The sequence below is a fragment of the Danio rerio genome, chromosome 7 (genome assembly GCF_049306965.1).
Source record: "Danio rerio strain Tuebingen ecotype United States chromosome 7, GRCz12tu, whole genome shotgun sequence".
Taxonomy (NCBI): domain Eukaryota; kingdom Metazoa; phylum Chordata; class Actinopteri; order Cypriniformes; family Danionidae; genus Danio; species Danio rerio.
In genome coordinates this window covers 75,020,048-75,045,459 of record NC_133182.1, presented here as the reverse complement: position 1 = coordinate 75,045,459, position 25,412 = coordinate 75,020,048, and the positions used below count along the sequence as shown (strand labels likewise).

Here is a 25,412-nt window from a genome sequence, read left to right as displayed (position 1 = left end):
ATCACTTCACCCCTCCCTCTCTACCGACAGCAGCTCCACCGTAAACCGCCTCGGTTTTTTATTATTCTCCGCCGGTCGACCGTCAGTCTCAAAGCTCCGAGCCTCGCCATATTCTCTCGCCTGCTCACAGATTAAACTCCATCATGGAGATGCTGGGGAAGAAAGAGCGGAGAAGCAGAGATGTGAAGGGTTTGCTGAAGAGGAACTGGATTCTCATTGCAACCATCATTGCGGTCATTCTGGGTAAGAGACACCGTTCATTTATTGAGCATGTTTCTCAATGCATATTTGTTGCTATCATTGTTGAGCTCTAATACGTCTCGTCGTTAATTATGTATCGTTTTATTATTGCTTCACTGTCTGTGGTGCTGCATGATGGCTTTACACCGCAAACAGTCGCTGGTTTGACTATAAGAGTAGGCTAATTAAAGTATTGCACATTTAATGCACGTATCTGCAGGTGTGTTGATGGGTGTATGTGATGAATGAAGGCATTGATCTGTATGTGTGTGTGTCCGTCTGTATATGTGTGTGTGTGTCCAGATATTTTACTACTGCCACAGAGAAACGTGACCAGACTCCCAGTATGACACTGTAAAATCCCTGTTTAAAGCAATGACATGACAAAATATTTAGGAAAATCCTCGGCTAACAAAGCGTTCCTGATAACGCTTCGTTATGAAAATCTGATTTTTGAATGTACTCTGTTTGGCTATGCAAACGTTGAGGGAACATTGTTTCATTGTTTTGTTTAAACATTATGAAAACTTGTCCTGTGAACGTCCTAAAGCAATTAGCAACATATATATGAGCCTTTGAATGTCCAACTAATGGATTAAAAATGTTCTCATGTTCTCAAACCAGATAACTTTAAATGACATTTATATTCAGTGAGGCTCTAAATATAAACACACACACACACACACACACACACACACACATATATATATATATATATATATATATATGTGTGTGTGTGTGTGTGTGTGTGTATTATATATATATATATATATATATATATATATATATATATATATATATATATATGTATGTATGTATGTATATGTATATATATATATATATATATATATATATATATATATATATATATATATATATTAAATTATTTGCTTCTCGGCTAAGTCCCTATATTAATCTGGGGTTGCCACCGTGGAATGAACCACCAACTTATTCAGCATATGTTTTACACAGCGGATGCCCTTCCAGCTGCAACCCATCACTGGGAAACACCCATACACTTGGAGGAAACTCACAAGATATATGTGTGTGTGTGGGCTACGTGGTGGTGCAGTAGGTAGCACGTTCGCCTCACAGCAAGAAGGTTGCTGGTTCGAGCCTCTGCTGGGTTAGTTGGCATTTCTGTGTGGAGTTTGCATGTTCTCCCCATGTTTGCGGGGGTTTTCTCCGGGTGCCCCAGTTTCCCCCGCAGTCCAAAGACATGTGGTACAGGCGAATTGCTGAATATGCTAAAATTGACCGTACTGTATGTGTGTGAATGAGTGTGGGTGTTTTCCAGTGATAGGTTGTGGCTGGAAGGGCATCCGGTGTGTCAAACATATGCTGGATAAGTTGGCGGTTCATTCCGCTGTGGCGACCCCAGATTAATTAGGGACTAAGTTGAAAAGAAAATGAATGAATGTGTGTTCCAGCTATCTAAATTTGTAATTTGTGTGCCATTTGTTTTTTATTTGCTCATTTTTGGGCATTTCAACAAGGCATGTGCCGGTATAAGTTTCTGAGGGTATGATAAACTTGGATAAAAATATCATGGTTTCATGGTATTTACTGCTGTAAAATAATTACTTTTTAAATGTCTTAGGAAAAAAAACAGCAACTTTTACCCTCATTTAACACAATATATTAAATTTTAGGAAACATTTCTTTCCTAAAATATACAATATATTCATTCATTCATTTTCTTGTCGGCTTAGTCCCTTTATTAATCCGGGGTCGCCACAGCGGAATGAACCGGCAACTTATCCAGCATGTTTTTACACAGCGGATGCCCTTCCAGCCGCAAACTATCTCTGGGAAACATCCACACACACACACTCATACACTACGGACAATTTAGCCTACCCGATTCACCTGTACCGCATGTCTTTGGACTGTGGGGGAAAGCGGAGCACCCGGAGGAAACCCACGCAAAGGCAGGGAGAACATGCAAACTCCACACAGAAACGCCAACTCAGCCAAGGTTCGAACCAGCGACCCATCGACCTTCTTGCTGTGAGGCGACAGCAGTACCTACTGCGCCACTGCCTCGCCCTATATAATATATATTATAATGAAATATAATAAAATAAAAATACATATTATATAATAAAATATGTAATATTTTGGAAGAGTAAACATGTCAGGCTACATAATTAAAACAAACCATTGACTTCAACTATCTTCATTAATTGTTTATATTTATATAGGGCTTTTTTAGACACTCAAAGCACTTTACACATTGGGGGAAATCTCTTCATTAGCTTCAAAAGCACAGATTTCCTTAAAACTCACAAAAAACACTACACATACCTTAGAAACTGTATAGCAAAACATTTAAGCGGTTTTAATACCTTGATTTTTCCAAACCACAGTATACCTTGAAAACGGTTATCATCCCATGCCTAATTCCAACTCAATATAGGTTTCACTTGATTAAAATAAATAACAAATGTCATCTCTCTCAGACCAATTGCGCATAAGTGTACAAACGCATTTACATTTCTACATTTCTAGCGAGCACTTCATGATAGCTACCGTGAGCTTAATATCTTGGAAGTAATCATGGTGTAAATAGTTATTAGTGCACGCAGCAGGCCAGTTTGTGAAGGCTTAGTCATCAAAACATTAACGGTTTAATGCTTGGCAAAATGCTCAGAACTGATAGACTGTCCAATAAAATCTCACTATTGCTCTATTAGGCATTTCCGAGCTGATCGGTGAGGCAATTAAGCAGCAGTCGTTGATTATTCGCTTAATGTATTCACTAGACTGAGAGAAAACATTATGATTGTGGTGATTTTTTTGCATAACTTGTTCTGTAATATATTCATACAGTACTGTTGTCAGTATTTCAAATCCTTACAATGTGGAGATATTATATGTAACGCTCAACATTCATGTAGTTTTAATTAAACAAGCCTTACTGTCATTGTACTGTCGTCCTGAAGATTCAGTGAGTCTAAGAGCTGGATTTGCAGTCAGTGTGCCGTCTGCCGTCACTCTCTGTTGCAGGGATTGGTCTTGGTGTGGTGGTGCGGGACTACACCTCTCTGACCCAGCTGGAGAAGCAGTACTTTGGCTTCCCTGGAGAAATCCTGATGAGAATGCTAAAGATGGTCATCCTGCCTCTCATCGTCTCCAGCATGATAACAGGTATCTGTGTGTGTGCGTTTACCTTGTATTCTTTACCAAATGTCCCCACGAATACAGAGATACTAGTACATTTTGTGTACATGTAGTGATATTCTTGGATCCCCATGAAGAAAACAGACCATAAATCACACATAATGAAAATAGTTTCCTGTGAGGGTTGTTTATATGTTGGGTTGGGGTAGGGGTTTGTATAAAAACCATTGCGTGTATTGGAAGTCCCCCTAAAGACAGCTCTAGGTGTGTGTGTGTGTGTGTCTCTCGTCAGCCCATCACAGTATCTTCATTTATGAGTGGTTGTAAATCTTGACCGTATGCTGCTGTTGTCCAGAGCCACCTTCGGAATGACAGCCTTGAATATTTAATTTCATTTACACTCTGAGCTGTGGAATGCTTGATTCTGATTGGTTGATGCACATTTCAAGGGGCTGTTCCCACGGAATGTGTTTTTCTTTCCAATGCGCTATTGTTTTTAATTTAAACACGTCCTTGATGGAGGTCACGCTCACGTCCTGCATCTTTTAATGTCTCGCACACATGAGCACCACGTTTTTTTAGCTGCTGTGTCACATTAAAAGATGTCATCAGTGTCAGTTCCAAACCAGTGGACCAATTAGAAGAGCTGAAGTGGGACATTATAATCATTCAAACGAATGGCGAAAGTAGTTCCAGGCAGGTTTTGACCACATTACACTTCCACATCACTATGCTGAATGATTTCAGTCATTTCACAGCTACAACAGTTCAAAAATGTATTTAAATTATTAGAAATTATTTTTAAAAAGTATTAATTTATTAGAAAAATAACGCATTGCATCATATCCGCATCAGCACCCCAGATGTGCATTATTCTACAGCCTGTCCGTAGTTGTTCCTTACTTAATTTTAACTTACTTTACCTTTAAGAGTTCACACTTAGATAATGCTCGACTATGATAGCAGGTTTGGCAAGCTGTCCCGGGAGAGAACCCTGAGCTCGGAGATAGATGAGCCCAAGGTTCCCACCTGGTTAATAAGCATAAGGAGGGATACGAGATCAGGTGTTTCTCAAGAGCCCCACAGTTAGTTTCTTATCAATGCTTTGGCTAATATGGTGGTTCTGATTGAATCAGTATGTATGCCTTAAGTGTTTGGGATTGTTATTATAATTCGCTTATGTACATGTTTTTAGACTGTGGGGGGAAACCGGAATACCCGGGAAATGGCATATACAATCCCATATTGGAAACAAATTGGGACAGTATGGAAAATGGAAATTAAAAAAATATATATATATTTCATGTTTGTTTTCTGGTCAACTTGATTTCATTTGTATTATACATCTTTTTCTGTCATTCAGACCTTCAACACATCCCAAAAAAAGTTGGGACCGGAGCACTTTAGGGCTAGTAATCAGGTAAATTGGTTAAATAATGTGATTTGGAACAGGTGATGTCAACAGGTGATTGTAATTATGACTTGGTACAAAAGCAGCATTCAAGAAAGGTCTAGTCCTTTAGGAGCAAAGATGAGCCGAGGATCGCCAGTTTGCCAACATGAGAAAATGATTGAAATGTTTAAAAGCAATGTTCCTTAGTGATGGTGAAATGAAGCTTTCTGAACCAGTGAAGCGCTCGACTCAATTGTATCGGAAAAAGGTTCGTTACTCGAAGCTTTCCAAATCAGAGCTCGATGAGGACCTCTTCTGGTGAAAGTGTGGGAAAGCACTGTGTTGCCATAATGTCAAATGTTCACAACTGACCAACTCATTCATGTAGTAATACAACAACAGTAATATAAACACATTACTCAATTACTGTAGTTTTACATAAGATATATGACATTACACAACTGATGATTGTAGTAAAATCCAAGGTATTTAAAAGTTTATCATAATACAATTGGTCCTGCTCCAAGTGGGGATCGAACCAGCGATTCCTGCATGGGAGGTGAGTATTCTAGGAGGAGGCCATGTGAATGATGTTTCAATATTGCACTCACCAGATGGTCTCTGTTAAACACAACACTACGATATGCGGTGGTTTTCTTTAAAGATAGTTGTAAAAAAAATACGCTAATACACTTTAGTATGGTTCAAAACCTTTTTACTAAAAATTACTATTGTATTTTAGTTTAATTACTGGTGTGTGGGACTGGTGCAGTGCTTTGAAACAAATGTATGTAATCGACGCCTAATCTCTCGCTATACACTTTAATATGAGGGTGTTTAAACCTTTGAATCAAAATTCGAAGCAGTCACGTGGGTATAGGCAAAAATGAAGCTTCGGACGTCACTGATCACGTGATGATGCCAAAACGAATCAAGCTCCGGTACACTGCTTCACTGCGAGATGTATCGTTTTTTTGATACATGCTTCGAAGCCTCGGCGCACAACGTCACGTCACTAATGTTCCTCAAAAAAAGATAAAATCAGTGCAAAACATCATTAAAAGCTTCATGGAATCTGGAGGAATTTCAGTGCGGCACTGCATCAAGAATCCTCATTCATCTAGAAGTAATATCATCACATGGGCTCAGGACTACTTTGGAAAACCTTTGTAAAGTATCACAATACATAGTTACATCTAGAAATGCCAGTGAAAACTGTACTGTGCCAAATGGAAGCCCTATGTTAACAGTGTCCAGAAGTGTCATCGACTTCTCTGAGCTCTGAGGCATGTGGGATGGACCGTCACACAATGTAAACATCTATTGTGATCAGAAGAATCAGCATTTTTGGGAGAAATGGATGCAGTGTGCTCTGGACCGAAGAAGAAAAGGATCATCCAGACTGTTACCAGCAACAAGTCCAAAAGCCAGGGTCTGTCATGGTGAGGTTGTGCCAGTGCCCATAGCGAAGGTAACATGCACTTCTTTGGTGGCGCCATTAATGCTGAAAAGTACATATGAGATTTTGGAGCACAATATGCTGCCTTGTTTTCCACTCTGCACACATTACAAAGTCCTGGCTGCGGAGGAAGAGGATACAGGTACTTGACTGGCCTGCCTACAGTCCCGACCTGTCTCCAATAGAGAATGTGTGGTGCATTTTGAAGCACAAAATATGACATCAAAGACCCCATACTGTAGCCCACCTTAAGACTTGTTTGTAGGACGAATGGGACAAAATAACACCTGAAACGCTTCATCACTTGATGCCTTCAGCCCCTAAACATCTTAAGTGTTGTGAAAAAGAATGGCAACATTACAAAGTGCTGAATGCTTTACTGATCCAACTTTTTTTTATTTGTTGCAAGAACCAAAATTGGAATAAGTGTTTGTTTGGATTTTTTATCTTTTTTAATGATGAGGAACAGATTACATGTGTGTTGTATTGTCTGCAATGAAATGCAAAGTCAAAGTAAATTTAGAAATCACCACTTTCTTTTTTTTATTTGCGTTTTCCATACTGTCCCAACTTTTGCTGATTTGGGGTTTTAATTAAAAGTAGGTATTTATTGAACATAAGTTTTCATTGACACAAAGAGTGTCAATCTTGCAGTCATCTCTTTATTGCTATACTACACAGGCAGAGGCATCCCTACATTTTTAGTTGGAGTTAGAGTTCAGTGGTAGGACACAAAAATATTTAGTAGTGCTTCAATTTTAGTGTTTCCCTTTACATTGCAACTAGGCCACGTTTTTAACTCGCGAGCTGCTTGTTCAGACAGAAAAGTAACTTTGCAACTAAGTGGCAAATTATTTTTCTAAACTTTTCTTTAGCAGAAGAGCCTACTAACTCCTTAATATTTGACATTTGCCAGGTAACGTGTACATTTCTAGGGTGTGTTAAGTCCACATAGAAAGACAATCCAGTGTTCTTATCATGTCTTCCTGCAAAAGCAATAAAGTTACTTACAGTTATCACTGATGATCAGCAAAAATGAGTTTATTTTTGCGATTACGCAGTAATGGCAGTACATTGACGTCATAGTCGAACAAGCTAACTTAGCATCTGTGATTATATCAGCACACTTAACATTTTTATTGACTGATTGGCAGTTAAGCCTAAAACTTGCCATCAATCAACGATAAACTAAAATCCACAATTAACTAAAACATGCTATAAAGATGGTAAAGCATGCTAGGATTTCTACAAACATAATATTTTGGAGTGATAACATGCTAACAGTGTGGTAAATCATACTACAGACATGCTAGTAGGCTAGAATCTGTCCATCTATCTATCTGTCCGTCCCTCTATCTATCTATCTATCTATCTATCTATCTATCTATCTATCTATCTATCTATCTATCTATCTATCTATCTATCTATCTATCTATCTATCTATCTGTCAGTCTGTCCATCCATCCATCCATCCATCCATCCTTTCATCTATCTATCTATCTATCTATCTATCTATCTATCTATCTATCTATCTATCTATTTGTCAGTCCGTCCATCAGTCCGTCAGTCCGTCTGTCTGTCTATCTATCTATCTATCTATCTATCTATCTATCTATCTATCTATCTATCTATCTATCTATCTATCTATCTATCTATCTATCTATCTGTCAGTCTGTCCATCCATCCATCCATCCTTTCATCTATCTATCTATCTATCTATCTATCTATCTATCTATCTATCTATCTATCTATCTATCTATCTATCTATCTATCTATCTATCTATCTATCTATCTATCTATCTATCTATCTATCAGTCCGTCCATCTATCAGTCCGTGCCTCTATCCATCCATCCATCTGTCTGTCTGTCTGTCTATCTATCTATCAGTCCGTCCCTCTATCCATCCGTCTATCTATCTATCTATCTATCTGTCAGTCCGTCCCTCTATCTATCCATCCATCCATCCATCCATCTATCTGTCTGTCTGTCTGTCTGTCTATCAGTCCGTCCATCTATCCATCTGTCTGTCTATCCATCTGTCTATCTATCTATCAGTCCGTCCCTCTATCCATCCGTCTGTCTGTCTATCTATCTATCTATCTATCTATCTATCTATCTATCTATCTATCTATCTGTCAGTCCGTCCCTCTATCCATCCATCCATCCATCCATCTATCTGTCTCTCTGTCTATCTATCTATCAGTCCGTCCATCTATCCATCCATCTGTCTATCCATCTGTCTGTCTATCTATCTATCTAACTATCTATCTATCTGTCAGTCTTTCCATCTATCAGTCCGTCCCTCTATCTATCTATCTATCTATCTATCTATCTATCTATCTATCTATCTATCTATCTATCTATCTATCTATCTATCTATCTATCTATCTATCTATCTATCTATCTATCTATCTATCTATCAGTCCGTCCCTCTATCCATTTAACTATCTATCTAATTGTTTTCAACCTAAACTTATTTCAAATTCCAGGCTCTCAAATCAACCTCAAAGTTTGCCTTGATAAATCTAGTTACACAAAAAACCACTACAAAATGTAAACCAGGGCACAGTTTAAAGATCCTTCATAATCTAGCTCTAGTGTTTTTCCTGACTGGAATGTTTTTGCATGTTTTCCCGTTGTCAGTGCTGAATTGATAATGATTTATGTTGCTGATAATGTCTAAGCCCATGTCAAGGGCAACGGCCGTTAGGAAAGCACAGTATAGGCGGATCTTTTTACAATGTAACTTGCATTGGTTATCGTTTCTTAGTTTAGATTAAGTGGGTCATTTGGAGAATGGATAAACGGTGTTAACCCGTGGCCTTTATTTTTCCTGAAGGAGTGGCAGCGCTGGACTCTGAGGTGTCGGGCAGGATTGGTCTGCGTGCAGTGGTTTATTACATCTCCACCACCATTATTGCCGTCATTCTTGGTGAGTCATGTCAACTTGACAGTTTTTCTCAGTCGCTCTGATACATTTCTTGAATTTTCCTTCAAAAAAATTAAAATAAATAAATTAAAAATCAAAGCTTTTCTTGTTTCTAATCCAAATATCTAAAAATTCTTTAATTGAGCATTTTTTGGACAAATAATTTTTTTTTCTTGTTTTAAGATGCAATATGCCAAAATTAAGAGCGCTTTTCCTCAAAACAGGCTAAATATTCTTATGTCAAAAGGAAAAACAAGATTATTTTGCTTGCTTTTTGAGACTTTCAATTCTCTCAGAAATGTATCAAAGCGGCAGAGGAAAAACTAAAATCTACACGTTTTTAAGAGACAGTTCACCCCAAAATGAAAATGGTCACGTCAGCTTAACAGTTTTTCTCAATCACTCTGGCACATTTCACAAATCATCCTTCACGTCTAAGTTACTGATAGCAAAGGTCATGGTGCTCTAGGATTGGCCAGCCCAGTCACCAGACATGAACATTATTGAGCATTTCTGGGGTAAGATGGAGGAAGAGGCATTAAAGATGAATTCAACGGATCTTGATGAACTCTAGGAGTCCTGCAAGAACACTTTCTTTGCCTTTCCAGATGACTTTATTAATTATAAAAATGAGTGATTTTTATAAGTGATTTGAGTAATTGCAGAGATGTATGGATGCAGTCCTCCAAGCTCATGATGGAGTCAGACACAATATTCATTCTTGTTTCACTGCAGCATGACTTTATATTCTATACTGGACATTTTTTCTGTTGAGTGACAAGACTTTTGTCTAAGCAAAGTCAGACCTTACTGTCCTAATTAAATCATTTAAAATCAAGGCGTGATCATATTTTATTTTGGTAAAATAAGCGTAATCTAGAGGTGTTTGCCTTTCATATAAGCCACTTCTGATGCCAAATGATCAACTAGAAGTTTAGTTATTATTTGTTGTTCCTAAAACATGTATAGGTGACAAGACTTTTGTTAGGTAGTGTATTATTAGCCCTGATCCACAGCCTGGTCAGATCTCTACGCATCTGCAAATGTAGTTTGATTGTAATCCATTTGCTGATAACGCAATCACCTAATTCTATCAACAAGAATTAACAGAAAATGTTTATTTTTTGGGTGAACTATCCCTTTAAGGTCATAAATTGTAGTTAACTAAGATGTTGTGTTCGACAGGAATCGTTCTTGTGATGACTATTAAACCTGGGGTCTCTCAGAGTGCTGATAATATCGACCGAGAAGGAACTACTCCAAATGTGACCACCGTTGAGACCTTACTGGACCTTATTAGGTAAAAATTGCATCCCATTGTCCAATTGTATTATAGAAAGATCACATACAGTTTCCACTTTCCTCCCAATCACTAATGCGATTTCCACAAATGTTTGTAAAAGAATCATGCACTGTAAAAACTGCAGGGTTCCACACAATTCCTTCATGTTGAACCAACACAAATCAATTAAGTTAACTTAAGTGGACCAAAAAAAAACTCAAGAATTGTGTTGATTACGCTTATTTTAAATAAGTAGTTTAAACAAGAAAGTTTGAGTCGCTGTGAACTTGTATTGAACTTAGTCCTATCCTGAACGTTTAACCCAATAATCATCATCATCTCATGTGGATTAGCTAAAATAAAGCTTAACCAATCATTAGAGACTAAGCCACTTGACCAATCAGAGGAAAGTTGGGTTTCATTTCATGTGCGAAAACAATACCTGTTAACATTAGGATGTGAAAATAAGAAATACACACCCAAGCCCCTCCCCCACATCAACATGTTCTTTAATGTATAATTTAAACATTCAGATTAAAGAGCAGCACATAGATCTCTTAATTAGATTTTTCTTTTGATTTCATTTAATAATAGTGTCACTTTAAAAATGCAAAGATCCATAATGAGAGTATTTGACAAGATAAAATTTGTGTTTAGAAGAAAACCCATCAAGATCAACACGTTTAGATATTATTAATATTATTACCATTATATTATTATGTGTATATGTCTGTTCAAACATGCACCCAAAACCCAGAGTGTCCACTTTCGCTCCACTTTAAATCGTGTGTACAGAATCCGTTTGAGAAACAGCGTCTATTTATCACTATGGAGTGCGTCAGCTGACAGTCACGCACTGCTACATGAACCGACTGTTTTGAGGATTGCATAGGAGGGGCAATGGTGCATGTAATCGAAAGGAAGGGAATCGCACCATTTCATCATTATTTCAAAGTGTTTTCATGCCTAAATAAAACGAAAGCACAGAACAGATTCACATTTAAGAGCAAGGGGCGTCCCCTGATGGTTCAGCAGTATGGGTTGAATATTGGGAGGATCGGCTCTTTAGTGTTTATTGCCACCCTTGACAGAAAGATTAAAAATATGGGAGAAATACAGAAAAATACCTTGATGATAGCGGGATCTTCTTCTTCAGCCTTAATCCCGTATGGTTGCGGGGTCGGCTCTTTGGAACAAGTCCTCCATTTGGACTTGTCCATATGATAACGACTTTTTTTTTTTTTTTTTTTTTTGATGATGATAGCGGGATAGAGTTGTAAAATACGGGAAAATCCTGGGAAAGACGGGAGGGTTGACAGGTTTAGCAAAAACAGCTAATTCTGCAGTGCAATGAGTATCTTAATAAAGTTAAAGCGCTTTTTGAAGGTAAACCTATTGTAAGAGACTCCAAAATGAAATTAAAAACCCTTAAATAGTATAATAGGGGCACTTTAATAATAATAATAATAATAATAGGTGATGAAAAAATTTTCATTGCAATAAAAAGGTTGTGCATCGAAACAACCTACGTAGACAGCACATTTTTAGCTCTTAAGTGGCTATTTAAAATACTTTGAATGTTTAATATTTTGTTAAAGACATGCAGTGTCATCCTGCAACTGTTTTGCAGCATATAAAATGTCCCAAACCCTACTCTTAACTGTCCAAAATCCAAAATCGTGTTTTTACTCTTAGATAGTAAAGGAAGTTAAAAAAATTATATTAATGTTATATTAATAATATTAAAATAATATTATTAAAATAATATAAAATATGCATTGAAAAAAAATGGGAAAAAAGTGTTCAGTAAATTGAGACCACGAGTCCACATATATGGACATCATTTTTTTTCTATACGTACATCATATTAAAAGATGATACTTAGGTTTTTATTCTAATTAGGTTCCAATAAGCCCAAATAGCAAAGAGAAATAAAAAAATGCATGTAAAAAAACACCCCGGGCCTTAAGAGGTTATGTGTCCAAATGTTTTAATATACACTACTTTTTTAATATGACTTGCTTTTCTCATTTCTTCATAGGAATATGTTTCCTGAGAATCTTGTGCAAGCCTGTTTTCAGCAGGTAAACCTATGATATGTTTTAACAGAAATATTCCTTCATGCAAATGCAATATTTTGTTGAAACAAACCTCATCTGTGTTTTAGTATAAGACACAGCGCAGAGAGATCGAACCAACAAAACCCAGCATAAACACAACTAATGCAACTGCATTCCCACCGTTCACCACCATCATCTCAACAGTTGCACAGGTGAGAGAAGGACTGAAAAGATGAATGCTAAATATGTCAGACGAAATATTATTTTAAATGTTTTGAACATTTTTTTATGCCTCATTTATGCTTTAGAATTTGACCAAAGACTACAAGATTGTGGGCTCATATTCGGATGGCATTAATGTCCTGGGTCTCATCGTATTTTGTGTGACTTTCGGCCTGGTCATCGGCAAGATGGGAGAAAGGGGACGAATCCTGCTCGAGTTCTTCGATGCTCTGAACGAGGCCACAATGCGAATCGTTCAGATTATCATGTGGTCAGTTTTTACACATTACAGGCATTCATGTAACGGCAGAATTACTATTAGTATTCTTCATGACATCCACTTTCTTTGGAAATAGACACGTTTACATTTTTAGCTTGGCATAAATCATAGAACCGGATTAGACCAATGGCATCTCGCTCAAAAATGACCAAAGAATTTCGATAATTTATATATAAAAAAAAAGATCAACAGAAAATAAATGAATTAAATAATAGTTGCTATTTTCTAGATGATTATGCCTAGGAACAATACTGTCATTCTGGCATAATAATCAATTATCCACACCTTAGCAACCACATACAGTCCAGCCTGACATTATTCATACCCCTGGTGTGATGAATAATTTCGAGCTTGACTGTAGGTGATTGCCAAGTTACTTAAAACATGCAAGTAGTTACTAATTACAATTGTACTTAAATTACTTTTCTAATTACTTTGTCTGAAAAGTTACTCAATTGATAGTTTGATGTGACCGGTGCGGGGAATTGGCGGGCAAAAAAAATAATGGGCCGTAATGGCAGCTACATTGGAAGGTCCATAGAAATGCAGTACAAACTGGTATTTTCTCTCCGTTTCAAGCTACGAATATTTGATCATACATCAACAGAACAGAATCAAGATGATGATCACAAACTGTAAATTGTAGGCAATTGCAATCCATATTCTGCATCCGCAACCATTTTTTCAGCTCCAATTCTTACATCTAATGTTATCTTTTGGACATTCCTCAGCGGTTCAATCATAAGTGACAGCGTTATAGTGCGTAAGTGTCTGCTTTTATATTTGGTGTTGGTTTCTTTCACTAACATTAATATTTGCTGGTAGGAAAAATCTATTCGTTCACTTATGCTATTTATACTGTAGAAATTGAAATGCAAAGTCAATTGCACTTGATCTGCAAATTAGAAAAGAAACTATATATTTATATACACACACACATACGCACACACACACACTTGAAGTCAGAATTATTACCCTCCATGACTTTTTCTTTTTTTTATATTTCCCAAATGTTTAACAGAGCAAGGAATTGTTCACAGTCTGATAATACTATTTTTTAATAAATAATAAATCAAATAACCAAAACAAATAAATAATAAATATTAGTTATTCTGGAGAAAGTCTTATTTGTTTTATTTCGGCTTGAATAAAAGCAGTCTTCCAAACAGACCATGACCCTAAGCATACTGCCAAATTAGTTTAAATGTGCTTTAAGGACAACAGAGTGAATGTTTTAGAGTGGCCATCACAAAGCCCTGATCTCAATTCTATAGAAAATTTGTGGGCAGAGTTGAAAAAGCTTGTGCGAGCAAGACAGCCTACAAATCTGACTCAGTTACACCAATTCTGTCTGGAGGTATGGGTCAAAATTCTTGCAAACTATTGTGAGATGCTTGTAGAAGAATACCCAAAACATTTGACCAAAGTTATACAGTTTAAAATCAAAGCTAAATAAATACCAAGGAAATGCGTGTAAACTTATTTGGTCTAGAAATTAATAAAAATTCTCTCATTATTCTGGCATTTAGGTAATCCTAACAGACCTTAAATAGTAAACGTTTAGTATGATTTACCATCAGACATTTAAAAAAAATGGTTATGTTTTTTTTTTTAGAGTGTATGTAAACTTCTGGTTTCAACTTATATAATATATATATATACCCCTTATATTGACATGCACTAATTTCTCTGTTTTCTTAGGCATATGCAACTGTCTTGAGAAAGCATCTCCTTTATAATCAAATAAATAACAAACTGGTGAATTTGCATATTCAAGTAATTATAATAATGTAATCAATTGACCTATAAATTAAAAGTAATCTCAGCTGAAAAGTAACCTAACCACAGTAACTAGTACCTTTATTAATAATTACACCCAGTAAACCCCCACAATTTGTTTTCCACAGCGTGCAGGACTCACTGTAAACGTGAAAAGTATCTTGGGATTGCATTAATTAAGAAATGTAATAATCTTTCTTTAACAGTTACATGCCCATCGGCATCTTCTTCCTAATTGCTGCCAAGATCATCGAGGTGGACGACTGGGAAATCTTCAGGAAGCTGGGCCTGTACATGGTGACGGTGCTGAGCGGGTGAAGCAGCTTTTCTAATGTTCCCTTGTTGATTAGGAGAGCAGCGGATTTACTGCTGCTGCTGCTAGACTGGCCATTTACTGTTCCCATATCAGCTCTGTTCACGCACAGATAAGAGCCAAGGACATTTCAAACTGCAGATGCGCTAAAACATTTCATAAACTCTAAATGCCCACTAATTTGAGTGATATAGGCGAGCGGACATCAGTCAGAGGAGATTCTGTAGCTGCAGTTAAACAAATGCCATTTGCACTCGTGTGGAATCAACCGAAAGGATATGTGTGTGTGTTGAACAATGCTGAGTCAAACTGAAGAAATGGTAGCTGTTCAGACTAGAGTTCCTATAAATCCAAGGGACCTTGAAAAAACAGTGGGCGTGGCTTGATTTTTCTACTGTGAGCTGATTGGATGCAGTAAAGTCGGCATTTCATTAGGAAAGATCTGGAAAAGGGTTTGGGGAGAGTTATTACAACCTAACATTCACCACCTCCTCGCCATTTCTGTTAGTTGAGGGTTGGAGGGGGCGTGGTTAAGTATGTTAACCACACCCCGATACTTCAGACAGACCTAATCTGATAATTTAGCAAAACAAACAGGAAGTGCATTTTCAGATTTCAATTAAAGGTCACAAGGGCAAACTACTTTTTTTCTCTTAATTACATGCACAGATTAATTGTTCAGCACAAAACTAGCAATGTGAGCTAACAAAATTAATATGGTTAATATAATGTTATGTGTACTTTAAATTGAGAAGCATTTTCTAGACAAGTACAAAATAATACGCTTAAATTAGGTGAGTTTTTTCTTTTGACAAGTCAATTGATCTGCCAGTAGGGTACGTGAATTAAACTTATTTTAAACTGAAAATACATTTATTTAAGCATAAATTCATTTATTTATTATTTATTTAATACATTCATTTTCATTCATTTTCTTGTCGGCTTAGTCCCTCTATTAATCCAGGGTCGCCACAGCGGAATGAACCGCCAACTTATCCTGCAAGTTTCTACTCAGCGGATGCCCTTCCAGCCGCAACCCATCTCTGGGAAACATCCACACACACACTCATACACTATGGACAATTAAGCCTACCCAATTCACCTGTACCGAATGTGTTTAGACTGTGGGGGAAACCGGAGCACCCGGAGGAAACCCACGCGAACGGAGGGAGAACATGCAAACTCCACACAGAAACGCCAACTGAGCCGAGGTTCAACCCAGCGACCTTCTTGCGACAGCACTACCTACTGCGCCACTGCCTTGCCTTTTATTTAATACATTTACATAATTTTTTATGTATTAAGCACTAATACATTTATTTATTATTTATTTAATACATTTATATAATTATTTATTTATTTAGCAGTAACACATTTATTATTTATTTAAACATTTACATAATTGTTTATTTATTATTAAGCATTAATACATGTATTTATTATTTATTTAATACATGTATATAATTATTTTATTATTTAATACATTTATTATTTATTTATTCCATTTGTATGTTTATTTAATAAGCATTAATACACTTTATTTAATACATTTAAATAATTATTTATTAAGCATTAATACATTTATTTATTATTTAATACATTTATATAATTATTTATTAAGCATTAATACATTTATTTATTATTTAATACATTTATATAATTATTTATTAAGCAGTAACACATTTATTTATTATTTAATACATTTATATAATTATTTATTAAGCAGTAACACATTTATTTATTATTTATTTAATACATTTACATAATTATTTATTCAGTAACACATTTATTTATTTATTACATTTATATAATTGTTTATTTATTATTAAGCATTAATGCATTTATTATTTATTAAATACATTTATATAATTGTTTATTTATTAAACATTACATTTATTATTTAATATATTTACATAATTATTTATTTATTAAACATTTATACAATGATTAAGCAAAAAAATAAAAATCACTTAATTTTGCCTTATTATTTCAGAAAACATTGATTTTTGCTTGTCTATAAAATGCTTTTGATTTAAGAATTAAGATATTTGGACTAGAAACAAGACAAAACAGCATTTTTTGCAGTGTACACAATGGGTTGTGATATTATATTATACTATATTTTCCTTTCGCAGACTGGCCATTCATTCGATCATCTTCCTTCCGCTGATATACTTTGTGTTTGTGCGCAAGAATCCGTTCACCTTCACTCTGGGAATGGCGCAGGCTTTGGTGACTGCTCTCATGATTTCCTCAAGGTGAGTCAATAAATATTCTAGAGTCTGCTTTAGCGGCTACTCGTTCTGACTGTAAATCGAGGAAGGAAAAATCTATGCATAGTGCATTACAGACTTAAGGACCAAAGTTTCTTGATGAGTCAGCCTGAGTAAAGAAAAGCTGTTCTTAGAGATTTAACAAAGCGAGCGATTGGTTCATATTTTAAATTTCTGTCCAGAGAGGTCATGTTTTGATCTTTGATTGGTCTCATGCAGTCACGTGATGCGATTTCGCAGGTCAGAGTTCATCAAGCTTGAACTTTGCAACGCAGTGAACTGTGAAATTTGTCACATGAGCTTGCATTTCCGATCTTTTGGCACTTTTAAAGCCTATTTTCTTTAATAAGCACTCTTTTTAAAAGGCATCTTAAACCATACTTTTCACATGGAAGGTCAAGCTAGCATAAAGCAGTAAAAAGCAGTATAAAGCAGTAAAATAAACACAAGGGCTCTTAACAACCTTTAAACGTCAATGAACGGCTTATATCTAAATCTCCTACATATGAATGTCACATAAAAAATTATGCCATGATAAGACCGATGCTGATTCTACAAGTCCTAGAAATAAAATTCAAGCTTAAGGGAAACCTAATTGCGTGTGTCAGTTATGATCACTCTCTTAAAGGGACAGTTCACCCTAAATTAAAAATTATCATCATTTAGTCATCATTTAGCCTTCATTTGTTCCAAACCTGTATGAGTTTCTTTTTTTACTGAACACAAAAGAAGATATTTTGAAGAACGATGCATTTTGGGGTGAACTATCCCTTTTAATGCTATCACTAGGTTCCTGGAACCACTTAAGTGAGAGTAAACGTTGAGTATATTATTATTTTGGGGTGAACTATCCCTTTCAATGCTATCACTAGGTTCCTGAAACCACTTGAGTGAGAGTAAACGTTGAGTATATTATTATTTTGGGGTGAACTACCCCTTTAAATGCTATCACTAATCCTTTGAACCACTTGCGCTAGAGCAAACAAGTGAGTAAATGTTTATTTTGGGGTGAACTATCCCTTCAAATAGTTCTTGGAGCCACTTGAGGGAGAGGAAACTAAGTAAATGTTTATTTTGGGGTCGACTATCCCTTTAAATGCTATCAATAATTCTTGCAACCACTTGAGCAAGAGCAAACAGAGTAAATGTTTATTTAGGGGTGAACTATCCCTTTAAATGCTTTAAATAGTTCTAGCAACTACTTGAGCGAGTGTAAAAAGTAAGTAAAGTTTTATTTTGTGGTGAACTATCCCTTTAAATAGTGCTTGGAACTACTTGAGCGAGAGTAAACAGAGTAAATGTTTTAGGGTGAACTTTCCCTTTAAATGGTTTAAATAGTTCTTGGAACTACTCGAGCGAGAGTAAACAGTGAGTAAATGTTTATTTAGGGGTGAACTATCCCTTTAAATGCTTTAAATAGTTCTAGGAACTACTTGAGCGAGAGTAAACAGTGAGTAAATGTTTATTTAGGGGTGAACTATCCCTTTAAATAGTTCTAGGAACTACTTGAGCGAGAGTAAACAGTGAGTAAATGTTTATTTAGGGGTGAACTATCCCTTTGAATAGTTCTAGGAACTACTTTAGCGAGAGTAAACAGTGAGTAAATGTTTATTTGGGGTGAACTATCCCTTTGAATAGTTCTAGGAACTACTTTAGCGAGAGTAAACAGTGAGTAAATGTTTATTTAGGGGTGAACTATCCCTTTAAATAGTTCTAGGAACTACTTGAGCGAGAGTAAACAGTGAGTAAATGTTTATTTAGGGGTGAACTATCCCTTTGAATAGTTCTAGGAACTACTTTAGCGAGAGTAAACAGTGAGTAAATGTTTATTTAGGGGTGAACTATCCCTTTAAATAGTTCTAGGAACTACTTGAGCGAGAGTAAACAGTGAGTAAATGTTTATTTTAGGGGTGAACTATCCCTTTGAATAGTTCTAGGAACTACTTTAGCGAGAGTAAACAGTGAGTAAATGTTTATTTAGGGGTGAACTATCCCTTTGAATAGTTCTAGGAACTACTTGAGCGAGAGTAAACAGTGAGTAAATGTTTATTTTAGGGGTGAACTATCCCTTTGAATAGTTCTAGGAACTACTTTAGCGAGAGTAAACAGTGAGTAAATGTTTATTTAGGGGTGAACTATCCCTTTAAATAGTTCTAGGAACTACTTGAGCGAGAGTAAACAGTGAGTAAATGTTTATTTTAGGGGTGAACTATCCCTTTGAATAGTTCTAGGAACTACTTTAGCGAGAGTAAACAGTGAGTAAATGTTTATTTAGGGGTGAACTATCCCTTTGAATAGTTCTAGGAACTACTTGAGCGAGAGTAAACAGTGAGTAAATGTTTATTTTAGGGGTGAACTATCCCTTTGAATAGTTCTAGGAACTACTTTAGCGAGAGTAAACAGTGAGTAAATGTTTATTTTAGGGGTGAACTATCCCTTTGAATAGTTCTAGGAACTACTTTAGCGAGAGTAAACAGTGAGTAAATGTTTATTTTAGGGGTGAACTATCCCTTTGAATAGTTCTAGGAACTACTTTAGCGAGAGTAAACAGTGAGTAAATGTTTATTTTAGGGGTGAACTATCCCTTTTAATGCTATTAATAATTCTTTTGAAGCCTTTCTTTTAATGTTTCGTCTTTTGATCACTGTTTTTGAGCTGTTTATAGTAATCCTGCTCTGAAATCCTGTTCATCTAAAAAATGGAAAGGCAATCACACAAAAACTGAAAGAAAGCCACTGTAATATGCTTTTTACAGCTCGGCGACTCTGCCAGTCACGTTCCGGTGTGCAGAAGAAAACAACAGGATCGACAAGAGAATCACTCGTTTCGTCCTGCCAGTCGGTGCCACCATCAATATGGATGGAACTGCACTGTATGAAGCGGTGGCCTCTATATTCATCGCTCAGTTGAACAACTACGACCTGAACGCCGGCCAGATTGTTACCATTAGGTGAATGGGATGGAGGCCAGTTGCTGTGATGTAATGCACTTAAGTAGCTTTATGTGTGAGTAATACTTTTTGATATGTCGGTTGTGTAGCATTACAGCTACGGTGGCCAGCATTGGCGCAGCAGGAGTTCCTAATGCTGGAATGGTTACCATGGTGATAGTTCTTACAGCAGTGGGTCTTCCTGCTGATGATGTCACCCTTATCATCGCTGTCGATTGGCTGCTGTGAGTATGATTTTATGGCTTTAAGTCTGCATGAACCGGAAGCTGTGACTGTTTTTTTCTTTTTTCGTATTGTGAGGCAGTTCCTAGAGAAACAAATATTAAATGAGAAAACAGTGGGTGTGGCTTTTTTTTCTACTGAAAGCTGATTGGATGTAAAGATGGGAAAAGGGTTTGGGAAGAGTTATTACAGCTTAATGCCTAGTTCACACTAAAGGATTTTAAGCCTGATTTGAGCCCGATTTGGAAGCTAACGAGCTCGCCGACAGATCGGGCTGTGATCGGGAAGAAATCTGCGGGTGCTCGGCGCTCGCCGCTCTTTATGTGTGAACTACTAACAAGGCTCGCTGACGCGTCGCCGACACCTCGCAGACGGAAATCCAACATTCAGCATGCTAAATATTCCAGAGCAGTCGACCGACTCAACCCCACGTGCGGTCAGATGTAGTGACGAGCTGCAGCCAATGAGAGCATATCAGCACGAGCTGAATGCCTGTGTGTTCAGGAGCTCAGCAGAAACATCTGTGATTCAGATCTGTGGTCAGAATGGGCATCGGTGCACTCGCTTCATTCTGTGTTAGCACAGACATGAGAGTAGGCTATATTAACAGTGGAACTAGAATTCTGTAACTATTAGAATTACCATACTGCTCATTCTGACTGTTCTCATATAAAACGCCATATTGTCACAACATATTTACATTCAAAGCTATTATTGAGATATTAAAATTAAGCTTTGAATGTCTGGCATCATACTTAATGACACATTACCCTAAAAATATAATCTTTTTTGGTAATACAGCCTATAAATATGTAGTTAAGATACTAAAACACTTAAAGGTCTTGGCTTTCATTTTCACTTTCAAACAGGAGCTATTTAACAGCACAGAATATGCAGTTTTGAAAGATATCTGAAGTAAATTGATGTTTTTGCCATCAGAAAGTTTTGTTTATGTTAGCAGGAAGTTGCCAGGCAAGAAAATGCACACATATTTAAAGTCACAGCGAAAAGTATCAGACATGCATGCAGTCATTTTGACCAATATGGTAATTTAAGGCAGAAATGCTCAGTTCTTTACTGTTTTGTAATAAAAAAATAATGTCAGAAAGAAATACACTGATAGTTAGAAAACGGCAGGGTGTTATAAATATGTTAGTTTTATTTCAAAGAGTTATAAAATTACAAAAATTAAAAACTCTCTGTGTATCTATCCACTCAAACCTTGCAGATGAGTGATTAATGCGCTGATAAATCAGCTGATTTGACGATGTTTTTAAATGCTTTCTCCAAAGCTTGAAACGCTGTCAGTGATGTCATCAGCACACAAGCAGCCAATAGTCTTCAGCTTTTTCTGACGACTCCTCCCTCAAATTTTCATTGGCTGTGGTTTGGTAGCTTGAATGAGCTGATGGGGAATGAGATGTTGTCAGATCATGTAGTGTGTGACCCCCCTCTTGTGGATCGTTCACGGAGTGTTGCGTAGTGTGAACACCACAGAGATTAAAAGACAAAGTCAAGTCATGTAGTGTGAACAGCACAGCGATCTGCTGATGTTTAAAATCCTGTAGTGTGAACTAGGCTTAACAGACACCTCCTCCTCCTCACCGTATCTGTTTGATGCCAAAACAGTCCGTATGTTGATGTACTTCAAGTTCCAACTGAAATGGAATATTGAATAGGGGGGCGGAGCTTTCTTTGCGCACATTCCTTTGTAGCCAACAAATGGTAAGAGGAAGCAAATTGGCAGACTTTGATTGAAGATTACCAAAACAAAACAATTCAGTGGATTAACTTGCATGGATTGTTAGCTTAAAAAATAGCAATGTGTGCTCGCAAAATGAACATCGTAAATTTTGATTTCACACAGACTTTAAAAGTTCAATTAGAAACTCCAATCGCCTACTTCCACTGGCGGCCAAATGCATGTTATTTGATTCACACTGGTTTCCTTGATAAAGTTAGTGAAAAAAGCCTCAGAACAGTGAGCATTTTGACTACTGCAGAAAAGATGACTAAGATCTGTGGCCGACAAATGTTTATGATTCCTACATAATTTGTTTATAATGCTATTTTACTGTATTTTGAAGCATAAATGTGACTGTCATGGTCACATGACTTTAATGTCACTAAAACAAAAAAATGGTTAACTTTTTCTAGTTTTTGACATTTTAGTTTAGTTAATAAACCAAAAGCTGATGGTAGCTTCCATGATTAAAAAAAAAAAAAACTAAATTTATAAACATTATTTATCCTTATTGGTGTTTATAAAGTCACTTTTTGTTGATAATGTTAATAATAATAATAATATGATTCTGATTACGCAACTGGTTGCTGCTTGTAGCATTTGATAATTTGTATTCAGCTTTATGCAGCATTTTCTATTCTGTTTAAAACATAGTTGGAACAATAATACATGAAATGTTATAAAATGTGGTAAAATAAATGTGACGGATGTGCAAATAACTGAAATGTAATGGGGTTAAAAGTGAGACATTTCACTGCTGAAATGAATACTTCAGACTGTGTTTGGAATGCAGCATAAACACCCTTAAAAAATAAAAATAAATAAGTGTATGGTTAACTATTTTGGTACCACTAATAGTGGAAACAGAAATAAGTGCTTACCATAAGAGTACCTCACAGTGCAAACGAGCCATAAAAAAAAAAGCAATTGATACATAAAAATGATTACATACAGCCTGCTAAAAAACCTTTAGCGCCCCACATTGAAATCTAATATATAGTAATATATGAAAATTCCATATATGGCAAACAAGTTAATAATTGAATTTCACATATATGAAATATGCAACTTTAATTCTGAAATAAATATGCACTTGCATCTGTTGTCTATACATCCATTAGCATTAGTACCTATACATATTAGTATCTATACATATATCCATATATATATATATATATATATAGAATTAATTAATATTATATAATCGAATTAAGGTGATCGGAATCTAGATCTATTTATACATCTATATATCTACATCTACTTTATTTATATCTATATCTACCTATATATAGCCATCTGTTTATCTGTATATCTACAGTATACATCTATCCATCTATATATATATATATATTTCTACTTCCAATTCCGCTGCATAAAACATAAGCTAGAGTAGTAGGTGGTTCATTCCGCTGTGGCAACCCCTGATAAAAGTACTAAGCAAAAGCAAAAATTCATGAATGAGTATAATATAGATAAAATGTCACGTTTGCAATATTTCTAAATACATGTTGCATATGTCATTTATCTAATTTGCATATGTTAACATGTATGAAATTTGTACATGGGGCTGTAGTGTGAAAAAAAAACCTATTAACTGATTTTTCCAATCAAATCAGTGACCGCTTCCGCACTATGATCAACGTTTTGGGAGACGCCTACGGTGCTGGAATCGTCCAGAAGCTGTCGAAACGAGAACTTGAGAGGATGGACCTGACGTCAGACGTGGACGCCGCCAATCCCTTCGCCCTCGAGACTACGCTGGACGACGACGAGTGCGAGGACAAAAAATCCTACGTCAACGGCGGGTTCACCATTGACAAAAGCGACGCCATTTCCTTCACCGAGACCTCGCAGTTCTAGAGGTAAGAGTTGAAGTCAGTGGCTGCTAAAAATGTGCCATGGGAGGGTTCAGAGAGGTGGGAGCCATTCATAAAAACCAGTGCCATGACCAGGACGGCAAGTCATTACAGAGGACATGATTGAGCGCAGACATTAGCAATACCTGCCCTTGCGGTTCTCCTTCCTTCATTTCCCCAACTGCGCTCTTGAACTTGAACGTGTGCGCTAGACGGAGAGAGAAGAAAAAATAAATGGACGTAAGAAAACTGTGCTTCCATAGCTCATCATAACATGTTGTTCTGAATTATGCAAAGCTGTTTCTGTTTCATTAACTGCAGTTTGCTTTGTTTTTCTACTAACTAAAAGCTGGAGTTTGTGTGTATGAGGTTTGTGCAATATTGCGCAAAAGGAACCTGGCAGATTATTGTACAGTACGCATTTCAAAGAGCATGTTGCTAACTTGCTAATGTTATTATACACATGCAAAAGATGAATAATGCCGAATTAAGGTGATCGGAATCTGCTTTGAATTTCTTTTCTAAGCAAATTATGTTTCAGACTCAGTAAATGTTGCCAGTTCTGTATTTGCACTTGCTATCGAAAGCCAAATGTTTGAGCTTTGCGCGTTTATCGTTTGAAAATTGTGCCAAATTGAATATGTTGACATGACTGGGAACATTTTTATACAAGCTTTTGCAATATTGCATGATGAGGATTTGATATGGAGTACGTTTAATGGCCTTCAGAATGAAAACCTGATCATTTTTTGTCATGACACTGAAGGTGGCAAGCCTTAAGTTTGTTCAGCAAGCCACTGGTTTTTATTATTTTTCCTCTCTCGTGTTGTCGACTCTGAAAGACTATACGGGTGATGTTGTCAGTGCCCGATTTCAGCCATTAAGTCAGTTTTACAGGATTTAATTTGTTTATTCTTTGAGTTACATCATAAATGAGAGAACGCAATCAATGTGAAGCATTAATGGTTTGTGTTTGAGGTTCGGGAATAGATTTAACACCGTAAAGCACACCATTGTACAACTGTATTTACACAGTACAGTAGTCAGATTAGTTATACTGTATGATTCAACAAGTACTGTATGTGTATTCACAAATTAATAAAGACAAACATGTCAACACATGAAATGGTTTCTAAAATGATTTTGTCTTCATATGTTTGACAAAAGGAGATTGAGTTTCATCTGCTATTGTGTACCGTCTTTGAGTTATCTGTCATATAGACAGGCAGACCAGAAGATGATAGACAGATCGATATATAGACAGACAGACAGATAGACAGACAAACA

At 36.4% G+C, this 25,412-nt stretch overlaps 1 protein-coding gene across 2 annotated transcripts; it reads left to right on the top strand.

Moving 5' to 3' along the window:
- On the top strand, window positions 1-25,251 carry slc1a1 (solute carrier family 1 member 1). Of its 2 annotated transcripts, NM_001002666.1 has the most exons (12): window positions 30-243; window positions 3,250-3,390; window positions 9,055-9,147; window positions 10,330-10,444; window positions 12,468-12,510; window positions 12,594-12,698; window positions 12,795-12,979; window positions 14,974-15,081; window positions 17,216-17,338; window positions 20,109-20,303; window positions 20,393-20,527; window positions 23,886-25,251. In NM_001002666.1, the coding sequence occupies exons 1-12, from the start codon at window positions 144-146 to the stop codon at window positions 24,127-24,129; spliced, it is 1,587 nt and encodes a 528-aa protein (NP_001002666.2). In that variant the 5' UTR covers window positions 30-143; the 3' UTR covers window positions 24,130-25,251. The 2 variants fall into 2 exon arrangements, with proteins under 2 accessions (XP_073762510.1, NP_001002666.2); XM_073906409.1 differs by lacking the exons at window positions 17,216-17,338; window positions 20,109-20,303; window positions 20,393-20,527; window positions 23,886-25,251 and adding an exon at window positions 15,150-15,286 and having other exon boundaries at window positions 1-243.
- Window positions 25,252-25,412: the final 161 nt, after the last annotated feature.